The 21,557-nt window shown below is 40.4% G+C and overlaps 1 protein-coding gene across 1 annotated transcript in view; it reads right to left on the bottom strand.

The window, feature by feature from the left end:
• Positions 1 to 34: 34 nt before the first annotated feature.
• The window catches only part of ETFA (electron transfer flavoprotein subunit alpha), a 93,393-nt gene continuing 71,870 nt past the window's right edge, over positions 35 to 21,557 (bottom strand). Inside the window, exons 10-12 of the mRNA XM_021668236.2 lie at positions 12,687 to 12,752; positions 7,726 to 7,806; positions 35 to 321 (exon numbers count right to left, since the gene is read on the bottom strand). Of these exons, the coding sequence (XP_021523911.2) occupies positions 283 to 321; positions 7,726 to 7,806; positions 12,687 to 12,752 (186 nt within the window). The 3' untranslated portion in view covers positions 35 to 282. The remainder of the gene's footprint in view (positions 322 to 7,725; positions 7,807 to 12,686; positions 12,753 to 21,557) is intronic.

The raw sequence follows: 21,557 nt of genomic DNA, 5'->3' as shown, positions 1-21,557 counted from the left end.
TCTCTTTAAGAGACTAAGCGTATTTCTGATAGTCTTAAAGCTGTGGAAAAGCTTTATTATAGATTTTATTACAGAATTTTTAAATTTCAAAAAATTATTTGGAACCAAAAATAATTAAAAGGAAACATAATAATCCCATAAAAAAGCATTCTGGCATCTGTTAGAAATTTTTCCTCAAATTATGAAATGTAGGCTCTCCATGCTTTCCAGTGATTGTTATAGTATCCACAAATGTCTATCATTTCAGCGGAATACTTTTTCTTTTTAAGGCATGATCATGATTCATTTTTTCTTCAATATCTCAGTCATTTCAGGAACTACCTGCAAATTAAAAAAAAAAGTAATTAAGCAACTAAAGCCTTCGCTGTAATACGATCACAGCTTCGTAAGCTGTACAGGGAGGCCAAAAGAAACAACACGAATCACTGTTCAGACACGAGGGCCACTCCTCTCCACCAGGAACCCCCTGTTCCCCTGTAGTTTCTCTTCCCACCCAGGGAGACCACTGTGGACCCAGGGCTGGCAGGGCCTACAGCCCACTCATTGCCTACATGCCTTCTGCCTTTTTTTTTTTTTTGGATTGAGACAGAGTTTTACTCTGTCACCCCAGCTGCAGTGCAGTGGTGCAATCGTGGCTCACTGCAGCATCCACCTTCTGGGAATCCTCCCACCTCAGGCTCCTGAGTAGCCACCACACCAGGCTAATTTTTGCAGAGATGGGGTTTCAACATGTTGCCCAGGCTAGTCTCAAACTCCTGGGCTCAAGCAATCTGCCTGCCTCAGCCTCCCAAAGTGTTGAGATTACAGGCATGAACCACTGCACCTGGCTACCTTTTGTCTTTTTGACCCAATCACAAATTTCAAGAAGGCACCCTAGAAACAGGAAACCCAATTTTTCTTGTCTGTATGAAGAGTACTGTGTATTTACCTTCGTGTTTTCCTTGGCATTCTTCCTACCCTTACTGCATTCCTGACTTTCCTTCAAAGTCCACACCAAAGTCTCTAGCTTACTGTAATTACAACTCCTGCCAACCTCCTCTAGTACTTGTTCTCTCACTGTGTTCATTCATTCATTCATCATTCATTTTCACAAACATACTGGTTGCGTTTCAGCAGCATACTACTATGATCTGGCACATAGAAATGTGTTACATGTTGAACATTCAGTATCATCACGCTTTATTAAAATTAAGACCTTGTGTGCTAATGCAGTGGCTGGTTAGCAGACACAGTAAGAGACCACAGCAAGGGGAAATGGCCTGAGTTGGCTCCCATTTTAAAAAGGATTAATTACTAACCCTTAGTCTTGGCAGTGCAGGGAGCCTCCAGTGTAGAGCTGCTTTGTGACTGCTTGGACAGAGGAGAGCTGTCTATGAGGGCTACAGGGAATGCCGCACAGACACTCTGAAAAGTGGCTCAGCCACTTGTGCAAAATATCAATTACCCAGTCTTCCAAGGGGCTTTTGGCTGCCTTAGCTCACAAAGATCCCAGCTGAACTCGCCACTGATGAATACACCCTCTCAATTATTTAAGAGAGCTACATTTCCATTAGGTGGAAATAATGTGTTCGTACAAAATTTATTAAGGAAATTGTTGACATGTTGTTTCTTCTGAATGTCACTTTGTCTCCAGCCTGTTAAAAGGCCCATGTTTACCATGGAGCCAGCAGGCATTTGTTCAGGGGTGGCATGAAGTGCTGGCACTACTTCGCCCAGCTTTTCCTCCGTGGAGAGACCATGAGCTCACGTCAGTCACACGATGACACGCTGAGCTTCAGACGGGACCCATGTATTTCATGAAAAATAGGATAAAGCCCAACTTTTTACCATGAAGTGAAACACTACTTTGGTTTAGAACATATAACTTTTTAAAACCTTACCAAATACTTCCTTACCACACTCCCCACAAAAGGGTTGAGAAGATTTTCTCTATCATCTATATCTTTTTTATTAGATCAACCACACACTTTTCTTTTCTTTTTTTGAGACAGAGTCTCACTCTGTCACCCAGGCTGGAATGCAATGACACCGTCTCAGCTCACTGCAACCTCTGCCTCCCAGGTTCAAGCAATTCTCCTGCCTCAGCCTCCTGAGTAGCTGGGATTCCAGGCACCTGCCACCACACCTGGCTAATTTTTGTTGTTGTTGTTGTTGTATTTTTAGTAGATAAGGAGTTTCACCACCATGTTGGCCAGGCTGGTCACAACCTCCTGACCTCAGGTGATTCACCTGCCTTGGCCTCCCAAAGTGTTGAGAGTACAGGCATGAGCCACTGCGCCCAGCCCAACTGCACACTTTTAAAGCATACCACAGGAAGCCTTATTTAGGAAAAAGAAAATGCTAACTCAGGTTCATTGAGTGTCTGATGCTCTGAGCACATTGAAAGATCTGGATTCTTGTTTCTATTCTCTTTTAGATATTGCAGAGACAGCTCCCTACTTGGTAAGACCCAATAAAAGGCACTTACGTTTTTTAAAAAAAAGACAACCTACTGATATAAATCACAATACAAGTATGTTTCACTCATTCACTTAGTAGTTCCTCAAGATAATACTAAGGGAAACACAGAAGCTCTCTGTCACTATGGAAGTGACAGAGGAGTTCTGCCTCCTAGTTGGCAAGAATAGACAGAGGCCTATGAACCACCCAATCAGAAGTGTGCTCATCTTATACTGGAATGTAGGAGAAGGAAAAAGAATAGCAATAATGCTCCAAATTCAAGAGTTCTGAGTATGTTTGGATTAAGGAAGATTCAGTGTGGATTAGGAAAATTCAGAACATCAACCTAAAGAAGAAAAGGATTCTAGGCAAAAAATAAGGCACCAGACAGAGATAAGTAACTGTAGGTTCCAGAGACAGTAAAGAGAATGCTAATAAGTATGGAGAAAAGGAAAGAAACAAGGCTTAAAAAGATAGGTGGTTTTTTGAGTCCATTCAATGGGAACAGAATAGTCTCTCTGAACAGATAGATGTTGCTGGGACAACTGGATATTCACATGCAAAGAATGAAAATGGACCCCTACCTCACATCATATACAAAAATTAACTCCGAATGGATCAACAACCTAAATATATTAATTAAAATGGTAAAACTCTTATAAGAAAACAGGGGTGACTCTTCATGACCTAAGATTTGGCAATGGATTCTTAGATATGGTGCACAAGCAACAAAATAAGATAAATTGGATTTCATCAAAATTTAAAACTCTTGCGCATCAAAGGATATTCTCAAGAAGGTGAAAAGCTAACCTACAGAATGAGAGAAAACATTTGGAAATCATATCTCTGATAAATGTTTAGTATCCAGAATATGTAAAGAATTCACACAAGTCAACAAAAAGACAAACAGCCCAATTGAGAATGGGTAAAAGAGGTGGACAGACGCTTCTTTAAAGGAGATATACGAATGGCCAATGAACACCTTTTCATATGCTTACATGCTAGATATTAGGAAAATGCAAATCAAAGCCACAATGAGATACCACTTCACACCTACTGGGATGACTAGAATTAAAAAAACAGAAAATAACGAGTGTTACTGAGAATGTGGAAAAACTGGAACCCTTGTACACTGCTGGTGGGTATATAAAGTCATGCAACTTCTATGGAAAGCAGTTTGAAGGTTCTTCAAAAAGCTAAACACTGAATTATCACATGACCCAGCAATTGTACTCCTAGGTATATATCCAAAAGAACTGCAATCAGGGGCTTGAGCAGATACTTGCAGACCAATGTTCACTACACTATGGATTAGGCAATGGGTTTTTGTTTTGTTTTGAGATGGGCTCTCATGCTTTTGCCCAGGCTGGAGTGCAGTGGCGTGATCTTGGCTCACTGCAACTTCCATGTCCTCCCAGGTTCAAGCGATTCTCCTACCTCAGCCTCCCAAGTAGGTGGGGCAACAGGCACATGCCACCTCACCTACTAATTTTTGTATTTTTTGGTAGACGGGGTTTCACCACGTTGGCCAGGCTGGTCTCAAACTTGTGACATTAAGTGATCCGTCCACCTTGGCTTCCCAGTGCTGGGATTACAGGTGTGAGCCACCACACCTGGCTGGCAATGGTTTTTTAGACATGAGACTTAAAGCATAAGTGACAAACAAAAAGTTGGTAAGTTGGACTTCATCAAAATTTAAAACTTTATTTTAGGCCGGGCGCGGTGGCTCAAGCCTGTAATCCCAGCACTTTGGGAGGCCGAGGCGGGTGGATCACGAGGTCAAGAGATCAAGACCATCCCGGTCAACATGGTGAAACCCCGTCTCTACTAAAAATACAAAAAAAATTAGCTGGGCATGGTGGTGCGTGCCTGTAATCCCAGCTACTCAGGAGGCTGAGGCAGGAGAATTGCCTGAACCCAGGAGGCGGAAGTTGCAGTGAGCCGAGATCGCGCCATTGCACTCCAGCCTGGGTAACAAGAGCGAAACTCCATCTCACAAAAAAAAAAAAAAAACTTTATTTTAAAACTTTTCCTCCCCTGTTTCATAGGCATTAACAAATTTAAAACTTTCATGCTTTAAAGGACACCATTAAGAAAGTGAAAAGACAACCCACACAATGAGAGAAAATATTTGCAAATCAAATGTCGGATCAGGGACTTATATTCAGAATATATAAAGAACTTTAACAGCTCAAGAACAAAAAGATAATGTAATTTAAAAATTACAAAGGATCTGAACAGACTGTCTCCAAAGAAATATACAAATGGCCAATGAACAGATGAAAAGATACTAAATGTTATTTGCCATCAGGGAAATGCAAATCAAAACCACAATAAGATACCACCTCACACTCATTAGAAGGGCTATATTTAAAAAGACAGACAGTAACATACATTAGTGAGTATATAGAAAAACCAGAGCCCTCACACATTTTTGGTGGGAATGTAAAAAGAGGAAGCCACTTTGAAAACAACCTGACAGTTTTTCAAAATATTAAACTCAGAGTTACCACATGACTCAGCAGGGTCAGGTGATCTGCCCACCTCAGCCTCCCAAAGTGCTGGGATTATAGGTGTGAGCCACTGCGCCCGGCCCCCAAATTGCATTTTTAAGGACTGATTAACTTCTCTACTTTTGTATTAATTAAAAGACATGTATAACTGCACTTCAGAACTTCTTTTTTTTTTTTAAGACAAGAGTCTTGCTCTGTTGCCCAGGCTGGAGTGCAGTGGTACCATCCTGGCTCACTGCAACCTCTGCCTCCTGGGTTCAACTGACTCTCATGCCTCAGCCTCTGGAGTAGCTGGGATTACAGGTATGTGCCACCATGCTCAGCTAATTTGTTTTTTTGTATTTTTAGTAGAGACAGTGTTACACCATGTTGCCCAGGCTGGTCTCTAACTTCTGAGCTCGGGTGATCCACCTGCCTTGGCCTCCCAAAGTGCTGGGATTACAGGCGTGAGCCACTGTGCCTGGCCATGTACTTCAGAACTTCTAAGCTGTATGAGATAGTCATTGCCTTAATACAATTCTAGCTAAAAGCAAATAAACATGGTATTTTGGTCTGAAGTCTCTCTCTAGTCCCAAGTGGGCTTCCTAAAATACCAAAAGGAGCCTGAGAACCTGAAACTGGACATCAGCTGACTAGATGATTTTTGAGGCCTTGTTCCACTTCACTGTTTTAGGACTCTTTCTCACTGAGATACCGCTTCGTGTCCAAACACATGCATATTCTCATGCCAAACCTGGGAGCTGCCGTAAATACAGGAGCACAGTGTGTGGGATCCCATTCCATGAATAATGACTACAAAGAAGCTCCTGCCCCAAGGCAGGTGTCCAGTGGAAAAACACTGAAAATTTCCAATTGCTTAACACTTTATCTTTTTATTTATTTATTTTTATTTTTTGAGACAGTCTCGCTCTGTTGCCAGACACCAAGCGGGAGTGCAGTGGCGTGATCTGGCTCACTGCAACCTCCGCCTCCCAAGTTCAAGCAATTCTCCTGTCTCAGCCTCCTGAGTAGCTGGGACTACAGGCATGTGCTACCACGTCCAGCTAATTTTTGTATTTTAGTAGAGATATGGTTTCACTATGTTGGCCAGGATGGTCTCTATCTCTTGACCTCATGATCCGCCCGCCTCAGCCTCCCAAAGTGCTGGGATTACAGGTGTGAGCCACTGCACCCTGCCAACACTTTATCTTTTTATCATGAAAACCCCCATGTGGGTTGCAATACATAGTACAGACAGAAAAATATAATAAACAAAATTACTTACAAGTTTACTAAAATATTCTCTTGAAGAAAAAAGGCAACTACAGTAGACATCTATGTGCAAACATGGATGAGGTTCAGAAGGTATTTTAATTTTGCTTTTAAATAAAAAGAATATTTATCCCTCTATTGACACCAATAGTAAGAACTGAGTTTTTACCACTTGAACAAAGTTATCACTATGTAGAGAAACAAAAAATATATATCCTTTTCATACCAGCTCCCCTTCCCACTGGAATATCTTAGTGGGAAATAACTGACATTACTATTTGTTCTTACACACTTGGGCCAGGCAACATGAGCAGTTGACCTTACCTGAACCCCAAATATCAGATTACAGAGCTTCAGGGTCACTGAAGAGGGGGAACATTTTTCCCAAAATGAGATCTAGGCTCTCTGGCAAGGCCTTCTGAGGGGAAGTATGCCCGACAATGGGCCAGAACAAGAGCTCCATCCTAGTCTCTGCCTGCAGTCTGAGTTATCACGGAGTAATCGGCTCAAGGGTTCTGTTTCCATCCTTCACTGAGCATGAACATATACTGCAAAGTACAAATGTGCTCTCCGAGCACACTCACTAGTTCCTCTAGCTCATACGCAGTGCTGGTGAAGTCATGGAAATGGGCCAATCGTCTTGCTGAGGAGACCACCTGAAGCTCTGTTCTCGGGCTGCAACCTTTCCACTGAAGCCCACAGATCCTCACTGTGGTTCTACATGAGGAGTTCCTCACCCCAGCAAACCCACTTCTAGGACTGGATGCTATTTTCAGAGTGTTAATTCCTGCATGAGTGATTTCTGCATAAGATAACCTAGAAACGTGCAGGCAGACCCAGGGAAAAAGAAGAGACCAGGCCATGCATGAGTCATGAGCTTTAAATGTGGCCAAATGAATACCAGGTGCTCATCACCTGTAATTAACTAATTAATGTCATGAAAATAATTTTCTCATGGGAAGGACAAATATGGAGGTGACGGCAAGATAGAAGGAATGCTCAAAGGTGAAGAATGTGAGGAGTGGGAAATAAATGCTCTCCCTACATTCGTCAGCTAAGGAAGGCCCTTAACCCTCAAACACAGCAAGCAGAGCCTTCTTATTGAGTCAGATAAGCTGGATATGAGTGCCTACTAGCATTCCTGGCAAATCCCTGAATAAGTGGGTTTGATGTTAATTTCTTTAGGGTACCTGCCAAATATGATTCTAGCTTATAATTATTTGAATCACTTTACATTGTGCGTTAACTTAGCACATGGGATGCCAAAAGCCATGTGGATATTTTAAAGACAATTTGGACTCTTTCTTAAAGGGAAAGTTATAATGCTCTACATAAACAACACATATCTACTATTAGAGGAATTTAAGTAGGTAAAAATTGTGTACATATATTAACAGTACATATACAAACACAGACACACAAACACACAATGTTTTCTTTTAATAGCTTCATCCCTGACCAATTCTAAGAGTTTCTCAGATGACAATCTAGAAAATAGCAATTTCTCTCCAGGCCAGCTTACCTTAAATAAATCTGCCACTATTCCATAATCTGCCACCTGGAAAATTGGAGCCTCTGGGTCTTTATTAATAGCCACAATTGTCTATGAAATAAAAAACAAAGAGTTTGACTTTTACCAAGGAAACATTCCACACAGACTGACAATTCTATTTTAACTCCCCTTACAATATATTAACATTCTTAAAATGTCTACCAAATAAGATGTGATGCATCTGTGTAAATATTATAAATTTATTAGAAATTTCTGGGTTGGAATGTAACAAAATTATCTCTCATCCACAACTAGCCCATCTCAGTATTAAAGAGTTTAAAATCATTATTTTTTTTAAAGTTCTTCTTTTGACTTATGAAAACATATTTGATTTTAGGTGAAAAAGTAACAGATCTATACCCAAATGCACAGCCTTTGTAGTACAAAGTATTTTGTCCTTCATTTATTATTTTAAAATTATTATTCTGGAAGCTGGACACAGTGGCTCATGCCTGTAATTCCAGCACTTTGGGAGGCCGAGATGGGCAGATTACCTGAGGTCAGGAGTTCGAGACTAGCCTGGCCAACATGGTAAAACCCTGTCTCTACAAAAAAATACAAAAATTAGCCGGGCATGGTGGCATATGCCTGTAATCCCAACTACTTGGGAGACTGAGGCAGGAGACTTGCTTGAACCCGGGAGGCAGAGGCTGCAGTGAGTCAAGATTGCGCCACTGCACTCCAGTAGCGAGACTCTGTCTCAACAAAAATAAATAAATAAAATAAAATAATTATTCTGGGACATTCTAACAATATGAAAGCTAAACCGTCTTGTCAGCCTGTTATTAAAGGACATTAAAACAGAAACTCTAAGTCCTTATGTACATAGCAAATAGATAAATAAAACAAGCAAATTACTTATATCTCTTGTAAGAGCTATCAAACATGTCTCTTATTTGCTATAAAAATATTCTTAAATGCAGGACAGGTGTGGTGACTCATGCCTATAATCCCAGCACTTTGGGAGGCGGAGGTGGGAGGATCACTTGAGCCCAGGAGTTTAAGACCAGCCTGCGCAACACAGGGAGACCCCATCTCTACAAATAAAAACTAAAAGCTCATGCCTATAATCCCAGCACTTTGGAAGGCTGAGGCAAGTGGATCACTTGAGTCAGGAGTTCAAGACCAGCCTGGCCAACTAAAAATACAAAAATTAGCCAGGCGTAGTGGTGCACACCTGTACTCCCAGCTATTCGGGAGGCTGAGACAGGAGAATCACTCCAACCCAGGAGGTGGAGGTTGCAGTGAGCCAAGACTGTACACTGCACACTAGCCTGGGTGACAGAGTGAGACTTCGTCTCAAAAAAAAAGAAAGAAAGAAAAAGGAAAAGCAGTCACTCAAATCATTCTTTTATTAATATCAGATAGTTTATCAATACAAATAGTTTGGTATTCCCCACAGATGCTTCTAACACCACTGCAATTAGAATTTGACTCTAATGTGGTATTATTTTAATAGATTGTGGACTAAAATAATTCAAATCTCTAGAAGTAAAATTAAGTTTCTACCTGTCTGGTACTGTATGCTGTGAAGACAGCTGGTATTAAAAAATACATTAAGTATTTTGATGTCGCCTGACTTAAAATACAGGCTACACGATATCCAACATCCGTGTATTTCCCATAGAGGAGTTCCTCAGAGAGATAGGCAGAATATGCCAGAATGTCTAAGATTGAAACACAGTATAGACCAGGTAACTGCTAATTCAGAGAAACATGCTACACACATTAAGACCCGTGGTCAGAGACAATAAACAAGTTTCAAATAGGAGCCTTAAATCCAAAGGCACAAGAACAAACATTCTGAATTATGGGTGTTGATTTGCATTGACGTGTTTCTCTTTTGGGAATGTGTAACCTGCTTCACGGCGATAAGCAGAGATTTATTTAGTTATTGATGGTAAATTATTCTCCTAGAGGCCACCTCGTCAGACGTCTGAGAGTTTAATCATCTGAAGGCTTTTTCATTGTACTATATAACAATTATTATTATTATTACTTTGAGATAGGGTCTCATTCTGTTGCTCAGGCTGGAGTGCAGTGGTACAATCATAGCTCACTGCAGCCTCGGTCTCCTGGGCTCAAGTGATCCGCCTCAACCTCCTGAGTAGCTAGGACCACAGGAGTGTACTACCATGCTCATATAATTTTATTTTTTGGAGAGATGCGGTTCTCACTATGTTGCCCAGGCCAGTCTCCAACTTCTGTGCTCAAGTGATCCTCCTGCCTTGGCCTCCCAAAGTACTGAGATTACCGTGAGCCACCATGCCTGCCTTAAAAGTTATTTTTAAAGAGAGAGCATGTAACTGTGGGCAAGGAACCACTACAATATTTAAGAAAAAAAGCACTTTGGGAGGCTGAGGCTGGTGGATCACGAGGTCAGGGGTTCAAGACCAGATACCCCATCTCTACTAAAAAATACAACAATTAGCTGGGCATGGTGGCTCGTGCCTGTAATCTCAGCTACTTGGGAGGCTGAGGTAGGAGAACTGCTTGAATCGGGACATGGGAGGCAGAGGTTGCAGTGAGCCGAGATCGCACCACTGCACTCCAGCCTGGGCTACAAGGTGAGAATCCATTTCAAAAAAAAAAAAAAAAAGAAAAGAAAAGAAAAAAAGAAATGGGCTGGTTATTGTTCTTCAGATCATTAAAATACTATTCCTAAATAATCAATTATAATGAACTATGATAAAGTCTTGCTTGTATCCAAGAGCTCTCTCAATAGCTCCTCACAGGCTCATGTTCTTCTTCCTTACAAAGCTTTGAAATGCAGATTGTATTCAACCATTTTTTTTTGAGATGGAGTCTCACTCTGTCACCCAGGCTAGAGTGCAGCGGGGTGATCTCGGCTCACTGAAACCTCTGCCTCTTGGGTCCAAGAGATTCTCCTGCCTCAGCCTCCCAAGTAGCTGGGATTACAGTGGCCCGCTACCACACCCAGCTTTTTTTTGTATTTTTAGTAGAGATGGGGTTTCATCATGTTGGCCGGGCTGGGCTCAAACTCCTGACTTCAGGTGATTTGCCCACCTCAGCCTCCCAAAGTGCTGGGATTACAGGCATGAGCCACTGAGCCCAGCCTCAACCATATTATATATTAGTTCAGAAAGGCTGGGCTCGGTGGCTCATGCCTGTAATCCCAGCACTTTGGGAGGCTGAGGAGAGCGGATTACAAGGTCAGGAATTCAAGACCAGCCTGGCCAACATGGTGAAACCCCGTATCTACTAAAATACAAAAAATTAGCCAGGTATGGTGATGTGTGTCTGTAGTCCCAGCTACTCGGGAGGCCGAGGCAGGAGAATCGGTTGAACCCAGGATGGCGGATGTTGCAGTGAGCCAAGATGGCGCCACTGAACTCCAGCCTGGGGGACAGCAAGACTCAGTCTCAAAAAAAAAAAAAAAAAAAGCTCAGAAAGTGCTTTCATTACATTGATTCATTTGATTTAACAATCAAATCTTGAATTATTTCAACTAAACCAGGATTCTAATTAAAATTGCAGCTTGTAGGCAATGCAACTGTCAGATTTAAGCCATTCTAATACCCCATCTTAGAACTTAACCAATACAACTAGATTGTCTCCTATGCAGGCAATGGGGTTATGAAAACACAGGGTGACACAGACTACAGGACTATACAGGGACAGCAAGAGCTACGTCTTTTTCATTTAAGCATTCCCAGCTTCTAGTACAAGGAACAGTCTTAATAAATATTTGTTGACTAGGTGGAGATACAAAGTCTTGGCTGACCCCCAACATCAGTCTCCTTACTTCAACTGTTCCCTATTTGCTCTGACATACACTACCTAGTGTCTCTCCCACAATCCAGCCCTGTTGGCATGGGGTGAGAATTTTCACTGGTATCTTCTTGACAGGCAGAACCCTTTATTTTAGAGAAGCAGAATTCTAGCTATGTCTGAACTGGTCTGGCTAAAAATATACTTTAAGGCTGCTGGTGTTGGGGTTTCTTTCTTTCTTTTTTTTTTTTCTTAATGCAGCAATCACATTTTCCCCATTGGCACTGCTGTTTTCATAGCTCAGTAAAGAAACCTACCATCCAACTGTAAAATCTGACTGGTTTTGGGCCAGTTCATTTAGAAGCTACAAAGAGGTAGTACATGCATTTCAAGCTACAAGTTAAGCCTGTTAAAAGTTTTATTATCTTTTATATCAAGCTTCCATCTGAATGGATAAATGCAGGAGTGTCAGAGGCATCTCTGACTTCATGAAAGTTCATAATTCAAACCATACATTATTATGCATGAACTAATGTGTCATATTCTGAAATGTATGTTCAGAGTCATTACACAGGACTTCCACAGTAGTCCAAGTAGCAAATTAAAATCAAGTGTTTCCTTCCTTTACTTACTGTATTTTTGACAATTCCTGATATATTAAGATGGCCTGATGCTCCAACCCAAAATGTGTTGGTTATACTTTGATAACAACCCAAAAAGAGGGGCCCTGCTGACATATGAGACTGCGGCAGTTAGAGGACCAGAGTGAAGCAGACAGAGAGAGAATCAGGGATCAAAACCTCAAAAATAAGTTAGATGTTCAGAACCTCATCAACTTGTTTAAGCCTCATATTTTCTATCCATAGATTATCAAGCTGAAGGGCACCTTAGTGATCACCATTCAATACCCACATTTGGTAGACAAAGAAACTGAGTTTGCAGACAGCACTCATCGTGCACTAAGTTAGCAGTGGAGCTACAACTCAGGTTCGGGCCTCTCTCGGTGACACAGCACTGCCTCTGTCACCAATAATACATCTTAAGGCAGTGAACAGTAGCTTATATTTCTTTGGGTTCCCAGATCTACATTAGTGTGAATGGTTTGACTACATCCACTGTAACTACATGGAAACATACAGGGTAAGCCAAACCTTAAAATGAGGAAACTTTTTCTTTTAGCATCACTGATGTACAATTACCTTGCTGTCTTTCATCCCAGCTAAATGCTGGATGGCTCCAGATATTCCAACAGCAATATAAAGTTCCTAAAATAAAAGAGGCCAGATTATTAATATGTATTTATATTATATAATATTTTCCAAAGTGTTTGCTATTAGCAATTTAAGTCTTAGGCAAAAGATAATGTTAAATAAAATAGAGGCAACACGTATTGCTTAAATTATGCTTTCCTTTTTCTGTGATCTCCTTAACCCACAGTTCTCTTTTTCCTATGAATTCCTATAGCAGTGGTGGTATAATAATAAATATGTGGATAATGAGGATTATTGAACATTTACTATGTGCCAGACACAGTGTTAAGCATTTTACATCAAGTGACTCAATCTTAAAATCACCTGTGAGGTAGCACTTTTCATCTGTGGCACTCACTTGAAAATCACTGCACAACTCATACATGCTGTACATAACCATTAACAATTAACAACATACATTGCATATTAACATATCAACACATATCCTCAAATATATTAAAATAAATTCTGGCTTAGTTGTTTGCCTTATCACAAAAGGATATTTGTTAAAATGGTAATTAGGATATACTTACCAAACTTTGTATTTAGAAAAACCAGAAATATAAATCAGTGTCAAGACATTTCATACACACACACACGTTCTCTCTGAATCAAAAATAAACTTCTCAAAGGCATGGGCTGAACCTTTGTTTCCAGAGCCTAACAATAAAAGGCCTCCATACTATGGTTTTTTTGGTAAATGTTGATGATGATATGTGTACCTCTTCCTGCCCTCTACCCTCAATAACCACAAAGGGAATGACGACTGATACTGTTCTGTCTCCTTATCTAAAATTTTTACAGTGCCCATGTTTGAAAATAAAAACTCACTTCTATTATGAAAAACTTTTATTATTAATTTAATAAATGCTTAAGTAGAAGAGCTTACCTGCTTCATTCTGTTTACCAGGTATAATTAAAGCTTCAACTGAAAACCCTTTCCCAGACAAAAACTGAACAAACAAGTCCTAGCCTGGGTAGGAGAAATAACCACCACATAACCAGACTGACACTAAGGTTTTGTCACAACTGACAGTAAAGTCTCTCCTCAATATGAATAATATGTGGCAGGCATTGAAGGTGGTTCTGTTACACTTTTATTACAGGGTAGATACTTCAAAAGCCAATGACAGTGTCAAGGTGGTCCCACCTTGTTTTCTGCACTGCTTATGATCTAAATTTAACAATTGCTCAATCCAAAATAAGAGAGTATTTCAACTAGAATCTGGAAATAATGTTACTGCCTCCTAATGTTATGATTTTTCACAGCACTTAAGTGTATATGGCCATATACAAGTCAGTTCGCCTCTCAGGCTCTCATTTTTTCCAACTGTAAACAGGTACAGCCCCAACACTGGTGCTTGTGAAGAAAACTCCCCAGGATACTCTAATGTACAGGCAGAGCTGGAGAACCGCTAACAATAGGTGATCCCTCAGCTCTTTGGCAGCCTGAATCTTAAAACTGTCCAGCCCACTGCAGTACTCCCTATGCCTGATCTTTACACGCACAAAGTGTCCACCTGCTCCCGGAGCAGCACTGTGTAACCTGGAAAAGGAAACAACCTAGTCCCCAAAGTGAGTTAATCATCTAAAAATGAGGCAAGCTTGTTTTCTCATTCAACTTGTTCCACAGTTATCAAAAGCCTGAAGACAATGAAGACAAGAACAATTTGGCATAGCTGTGTCTTCGGGTGGGGAGGGATACTGCAGAAGGTATGGATGAGGATAAACAGCAATTGCATGCTCTGTGATTCTACCTTGAATGTATCCAATGTGTCAATTATGACCCTACAAAGTCGGACAATGCAATAAGGCCCTGACATCATACCATCTGTCAGACGTGGACACTCACATAAGTGGTAAACTTCTTTCACTACTTTCTATTTAAGATTTACAAGTAATTCAACACACACACACACACACACACACACACACACACAATTTTTTTTTGAGACGAGCTCTCACTCTGTCACCCAAGCTGGTGTGCAATGGTGTGATCTCGGCTCACTGCAACCTCCGCCTCCTGTGTTCAAGCGATTCTCCCACCTCAGCCTCCCGAATAGCTAGGACTACAGGTGTGTGCCACTACACCCAGCTAATTTTTGTATTTTTAGTAGAGATGGGGTTTCATCGTGTTGGCCAGGCTAGTCTCAAACTCCTGACCTCGTGATCTGCCCACCTTGGCCTCCCAAAGTGCTAGGATTACAGGTATGAGCCACCACACCCAGGCTTCAATAGGTAATTTTAAGGTCACCTCAGTGTATTCTGACTAGCATTTCATTCATAAAAGGACATTTGTTAAATTGTTAATCAAAATACACTAACATTAATATTCAGGAAAACCAGGCAAACAAGTTCTAGCATAAAGATTTTTAAAGCAAGCTATTTAGCTAGACACCACTCTTCTAGGTATATTCTCAAAGCAAGCATTGGAAAAGACCAATAGTCCTGTAAATGAGTCTTTCTGTCATACATGTCCACAGTAAAATTCAAGTCTTAAAAGCTCTATGTGCATTATAAAATGCTAATAAAAATGCTGATTCACTCTGGCAGTGAACACAAACATAATATAAATGAAAATTATTTTAAACCCTGTGTCCCCAAACATGAATTCCATTGACTTTAACCATATATGTCATTAAGGAAGAGATTCTAGGCCAAAACAAGCCAAAGGCAGGTGCTCCAGGGCCATTTCTACCTTTCTGATCACCATAAATGGTCCAAATGGATCCAGATGACCAACAGGACTTTTTATTTTACCGTCTTGCAAACATGGCTCTCTGAATAAATATAAAAGCATTGAGACAATAACCCAGAACAAGTCCAGGGATTTTGGCTGCTGCTCCGAGGCTCTGATAGCTTTCTCAGGCAGGAAGAGAGGCTTTTTTCTTCCTTTTTAAAAAAACATGTACAGGCAATTAGGCTAATATCTTAGTCTAATTCCTCATGGTTCAGAAAGCATATTTGTATTTCAAGAATAATAATTAGTATATACAAAACTCTCTACAGACGCTGATTTATGGAGCACTTCAGATACTGCTTCACAACATAACAAGACAATCCCTGCCCTGAGGCACTTTCCTTCTGAATCAGATAGTAAGATAATTTGGAGAGAAAGTGAGAGATGCTGCAGGGGAGTACAGCAATTAAGGGTTCAAAACAAGGTGTGGCAGGGGGCGGTGGGGATTAAAGGAATGAACAGACACAGAAAGAAGGAGGGATAGTCCTAGAGACAGTCTTCGTGGCTTTAGAATCGAGAATTTAGAAGAGAATGAATCAACCCAGGTAGCTGGTAGCAGTCTGGGTTGATCACTCTATGATGCAAGAACAGGGACTGTGGGAAGAAGTAAAGCCACAGGATGGGAAGAGGACCAGAGCTTATTCTGAAATACAGAAAAGAGATAGCACTTAACCTTAACACAAACAAGGACTGGCAGAAAAAAGCACAAATACTTCTTCCTTTGCCAAAACCTAAAAGAGACTATAGCTATAGACTCATTCAAAGAATTCAGGGGCTGAGGTCTAGACTACAGTTACAGTGGGCTGAGATAGAAACAGCAGCAGGGCTGAGAAACTGCTGCATCTGATGCAGTTTAACAGGTTTACCATATCACTGTGGTTAAGATCCTAGGCTCTGTAGCCTCATTGCCTCCGTTCAAATTCCACCTCTGCCATCTGATAGATGTATGACCATGGGCCATTCGTGTAACCTCTCTATGCCTCAGTTTGCTCATCCAAAACACTGGGATTATAAGAACTCCTACTTCATAGGGTTACTGTTGAGGCTCTAGTCCTTAGCATAGTATCAGATTTCCCAAGACACATTGATGTGCCACTCATGGGTTGAGGTTTGTTCAAATATTGATCCCCTCAGCCCACCAGGCGGCCAGGTGGGCTCCTAGGGTAGTCTCAGGACTGCCATGTACAGCTGAGCAGGCTGCATACTGAATAACTCTGGAGGAGGGCATCACTATAGCCCTGCATTTTTATTACAATAACTTTCCAACAGATGGCAGTAAAGTAACTCGAGACAGGAGTACATTATAATTTGTACAAAATACTTGTGTGGACTATAAGAACTGGGTGGCCGGAATCCCCTGTGGTACAAATATTATAACTAAGTGTACCATAACAGGAAAGAGTTGAGCAGCACTGGATAACTGGTTTTACTGTTGTTCTCACTGTACCTTACAGGTAATATAAAGATGACTAATTCTCTGTGCCCTGTCCTCAAGAAGCTCACAGTCTAACAATTACAGGCTACGGCGAGGTCACAAAAATCTGTAATCCAATAAAGGAAAATGGAAAAGAGGTGTGACAGAGCTACAGTCTCTCATCAGTCGCTCACTTCTTACCTGCCACTGAAAAGTGGAAAAGCCATTAGGAGCAGAAAGCAGATTCGGGACAGTATCTTTACCCTCTGCCTAACAGGGGCCTACTTTTGCAATCTATCCCCATCTGTTTCTACTCCCTTAGTCCTTTAGACAAAACAAACTTTTAAAGCAGGTTTTAATGGTCTTGGCTTGATGATAAAACTGCATGTCTGAGAATTAGAGGGATGATTGGAGTTAAATCTTCAGACTTTTACAGAAATCTAACCAACCTGTGAATTCAACATGGTTAGTGTTCTCTGGTGGATGATTAGGTTTTTGGTCGCTTTCTTCAGAAAGTAAGTATATACTAACATCACTCCTGCTTTACCCAAAACTTGTGTCCAAACCTGGAATTCTAAGCTGTATTATCTGAGTTTTGCTTTTCCAGAATTTAGTGTAGAAGCTGAGGGAAAACTGTCCTCTGCTGCACACTGCATTTTCACTCATCACCGTGAAGACCCAAATGGAGTTATTCAATGTATCTATATTCACAGATCTTGTAAGCCACATATTTCATGTTAAATTTCCTAGTGGCCACATTAAGGTAAAAAGAAACAGGTAAAATTAATTTTAATAATGTAATCTTAGGTCAGACTAACTACATTTCAAGTATCCAATAATCACATGTGGCTTAGTGATTATCATACTGAGCAGCACATTCCAAAATAATCATAGAACAAACTAAGCCTTCTTGTAAACTCCACTAGAGTACTGTGGACCATGGTCTGGCAACAGACCTAAAGATAGAATGGAGTTGTCTTATGTATCTGTGTTGCTTCTATTGGCTCAGAACAAGATCATTTACAGATTCTTTTATACTCAATGAGAGCATGAACCAAAAAGGAAAGTCAGCGGTGTGGCAGAGCTGAAGGCTTAGCATTAGAGGCATCCAGATTAAACAAGAGAGTAACCAATCTGGAGACTCACAAATAGATGACAAAAATCTATCAAATTTCAGGTAGTGTGGCCCATTATAGGAAAACCAAAAGCAGATGAAAACTACTGGTTTAATATGGTGAGTTTATACTCTGAAAAAGCAACTCTCTATCACATTTTGTTCCTCAGTAACTTATACTTATTTTACTTATTTCTTTTTTTTTTTTTTTTTTTTTTTTTTTTTTTGAGATGGAGTTTCGCTCTTGATACCCAGGCTGGAGCGCAATGGCGCGATCTCGGCTCACCGCAATCTCCGCCTCCTGGGTTCAGGCAATTCTCCTGCCTCAGCCTCCTGAGTAGCTGGGATTACAGGCACACGCCACCGTGCCCAGCTAATTTTTTGTATTAGTAGAGACGGGGTTTCACCATGTTGACCAGGATGGTCTCGATCTCTTGACCTCGTGATCCACCCGCCTCGGCCTCCCAAAGTGCTGGGATTACAGGCTTGAGCCACCGCGCCCGGCCTGCTTATACTTATTTCTTAAAACTCTAGATGGACCTCAAGAATGTTTCCTCAAAAACACACAGTTCTAAAAAAAAATTTAAGAAGTACCTACAATATGTGAATCAAAAAAATTAAAATTAAAATTTAAAAATACATGGACAAAACAACGAAAAATGGAAAGTATATCAGAACACGTGGGATGCAGCTAGAGTGATATTTAAAAAGATTTATTTTATTTTTTTGAAATGAAGTCTCACTCTGCTGCCCAGATTGGAGTGCAGTGGCACAATCCTGGCTCACTGCAACCTCCACCTCCTGGGTTCAAGCGATTCTCATGCCTGAACCTCCCGAGAAGCTGGGATTACAGGAACGCGCCATCTTGCCTGGCTAATTTTTGTATTTTTAGTAGAGATGGGGTTTTGCCATGTTGGTCAGGTTGCTCTCAAACTCCTGATCTCAGGCAATCTGCCCGCTTTGGCCTCCCAAAGTGCTAGAATTACCATGCCTGGCCAATATGTAGAAAGATTTATAACCTCAAATGCATATTAGAAAACAAGGATGGGGCCGGGCGCTGTGGCTCACGCCTGTAATCCCAGCACTTTGGGAGGCCGAGGCGGGTGGATCACGAGGTCAAGAGATGGAGACCATCCTGGTCAACATGGTGAAACCCTGTCTCTACTAAAGATATAAAAAATTAGCTGTGCCTGTAATCCCAGCTACTCAGGAGGCTGAGGCAGGAGAATTGCCTGAACCCAGGAGGCAGAGGTTGCGGTGAGCAGAGATTGTGCCATTACACTCCAGCCTGGGTAACAAGAGCAAAACTCCGTCTCAAAAAAAAAAAAAAAAAGAAAAAGAAAACAAGGATGATAGAAAATTAGTAAGCTCAGATCTCAATTCAAGAAAGTTGAAAATGAGCAAGTAAAAGAAACCACTACATTTATTCAGTCACTGTTACAGTTAATAAGAGCTGGGTTCAGATCATGACTCTCCCACTTGCCAATCTGCATTCTTGAGCAAGTTATTCAGTGTCTCAAAGGCTCAATCGCTGTTATATATAAAATGGAGACAAATAGCCGCAGCTAAGAGAATTGTTGTGGTGATGAAAATAAGATGCACATGAAATACTCAAACTATTTCCATAATGCTATCATTAAATTATTTCTAAAATCATCGCCAAATCTCTAAACTAGAAGGCACTTCTAAACATAACAGGAGACAGCCAACTGTCATAAATTTCACTTTAAAATGGTAACTATTACTATCTGTTTATCTCTAGTCAAGGAAAGTTGTTACTAACTTGATACAATTTTTCCAGGGGAGTGTACTGGGAAAAATTTTCTTTGAAAACTGTTAGTTTCTTCTTTGCATTTAGTACTGACCATAAAGTTGGAATTTCTGCCCAATTTCGTAGCCAGTGCTTGCCTAGAAGTTGGGGTGATTTCTTTACAGATTTCTCACACAATCTTTGTGTAAAGATACATATCCCAGATGCAGGTGCTAGGACATATCAAGTTGATCATATAAACTTGATTTTGCACTCACATAATTTTGATATAAACTCATAAATTCACATTTTTCTGGAATTGGAACAGTTTTCTGCCTGCAGCAACTTCAGATCTGCTTTACTTTAAACAAAGTAGAATGAAGAGACTTAAACATTTACTTTTTGTTTATATGAAATATGAATATGAGTGGGGTGGTTAAATCTAGAGCATTCAGAGCAGAAAAACCATGCCAATATTGTTTCCTCTCTTAAAAAACCATGTTTTTAAACTTCTTTTCTGCCAAAAGTGTCCTTTCTAGATAGAGATAGGGAAGGAACATGAAAAATTAAATTTCTTTAAAGAAAAACATTTAAACATATCATGTAAGTGGTTCTATCTAGAGTTCAGAGATCCAATGTTAGTTATGTGCTCAAAAACAATACCCCTAAGACTGCCTCGGCCAGGACAAGAGTTTTACAGAATGGCAAATGCTTTCTCAAACTTCTTTTCTCAATAGACTACACAGACGTAACCTAAAACAGCAACTGTTATAGCTAAAACATAATATACATATACAGGACAAATGCCAGGTTAGGAGTTAAATGAATTTATCATGGCAAATAATGAATGTGTCTTTGGGAAGTAGATTAACTGAACTATATTTTCTAATTACTGCAAGCCTCCTGTGCATTAATATTGCTATATTTCATCCTGCTGCTCATTTAAAAGGCCAAATTATTTCCTTTGTTTGCCAAATTCTGTTTAAGTCTCTACTCTTTTTGGAAGAGGCCCCAAAACTCAAAGCACAACTATCTGTGGCTCTTTTCTTAAACAGCTTTCTGCCTGTATTATGAAATTCTCACGCAGGATTCTGGCTAAACTGAGTTTCACATGAAGAGAAGATTTCAGCCACACTCTTGGTTTGAAGCTGAAATTATGTCTCACTCATCAAATGGGACATGCCCCTGTACTAAGATTAGCTCCCGTTTTATTAGAATTCAAGCCAGCACATCATCATCACAGTTATATGTACTATGTTATGCCAGTAACTACGCTGTACTTCATATACATGACCTCACTTAACTATGACAACTCTACAGGGTGGAAATGATTCCTATTTTATAGAAGAGAAAGCAGAGGCTCAGGCAGGCTTGCTGAGTTGTCCAAAGTTCTACACACCTAGTGAAAGGCAGGCTCTCCCTCCCCAGCTTTACTGGGGTATATTTGACACATAAAAATTATATATAAGGTATACAGTGTGATGTTTTGATATAGGTAGACATTGTGAAATAATTACCACAATCAGGCTAATTAACATATCTATCACATCACATAGTTGCCTTTTTTTGTGGTGAGAACACTTAAGATTTACTCTCTTAGTAAATCTTAAGTATATAATCCAGTATTATTAACTATAGTCACCATTCTGTACAATAGATCCCCAGAATTTATTCATCCAGCATAACTCGTATTTTGTATCCTTTGACCAACATTTCCTCACTTCCCCCTGGCAGCCACCATTCTACTCTCAAAAGGCAGGCTTCTTAACCTAGGTTGATTCTAAATTCAGCACTTTTTCCAT

This window comes from Aotus nancymaae, unplaced genomic scaffold, assembly GCF_030222135.1.
Source record: "Aotus nancymaae isolate 86718 unplaced genomic scaffold, 86718_ANA_hifiasm-v0.15.2.pri h1tg000003l, whole genome shotgun sequence".
NCBI classification, from domain to species: domain Eukaryota; kingdom Metazoa; phylum Chordata; class Mammalia; order Primates; family Aotidae; genus Aotus; species Aotus nancymaae.
This window is presented reverse-complemented; position numbering and strand designations above follow the sequence as displayed.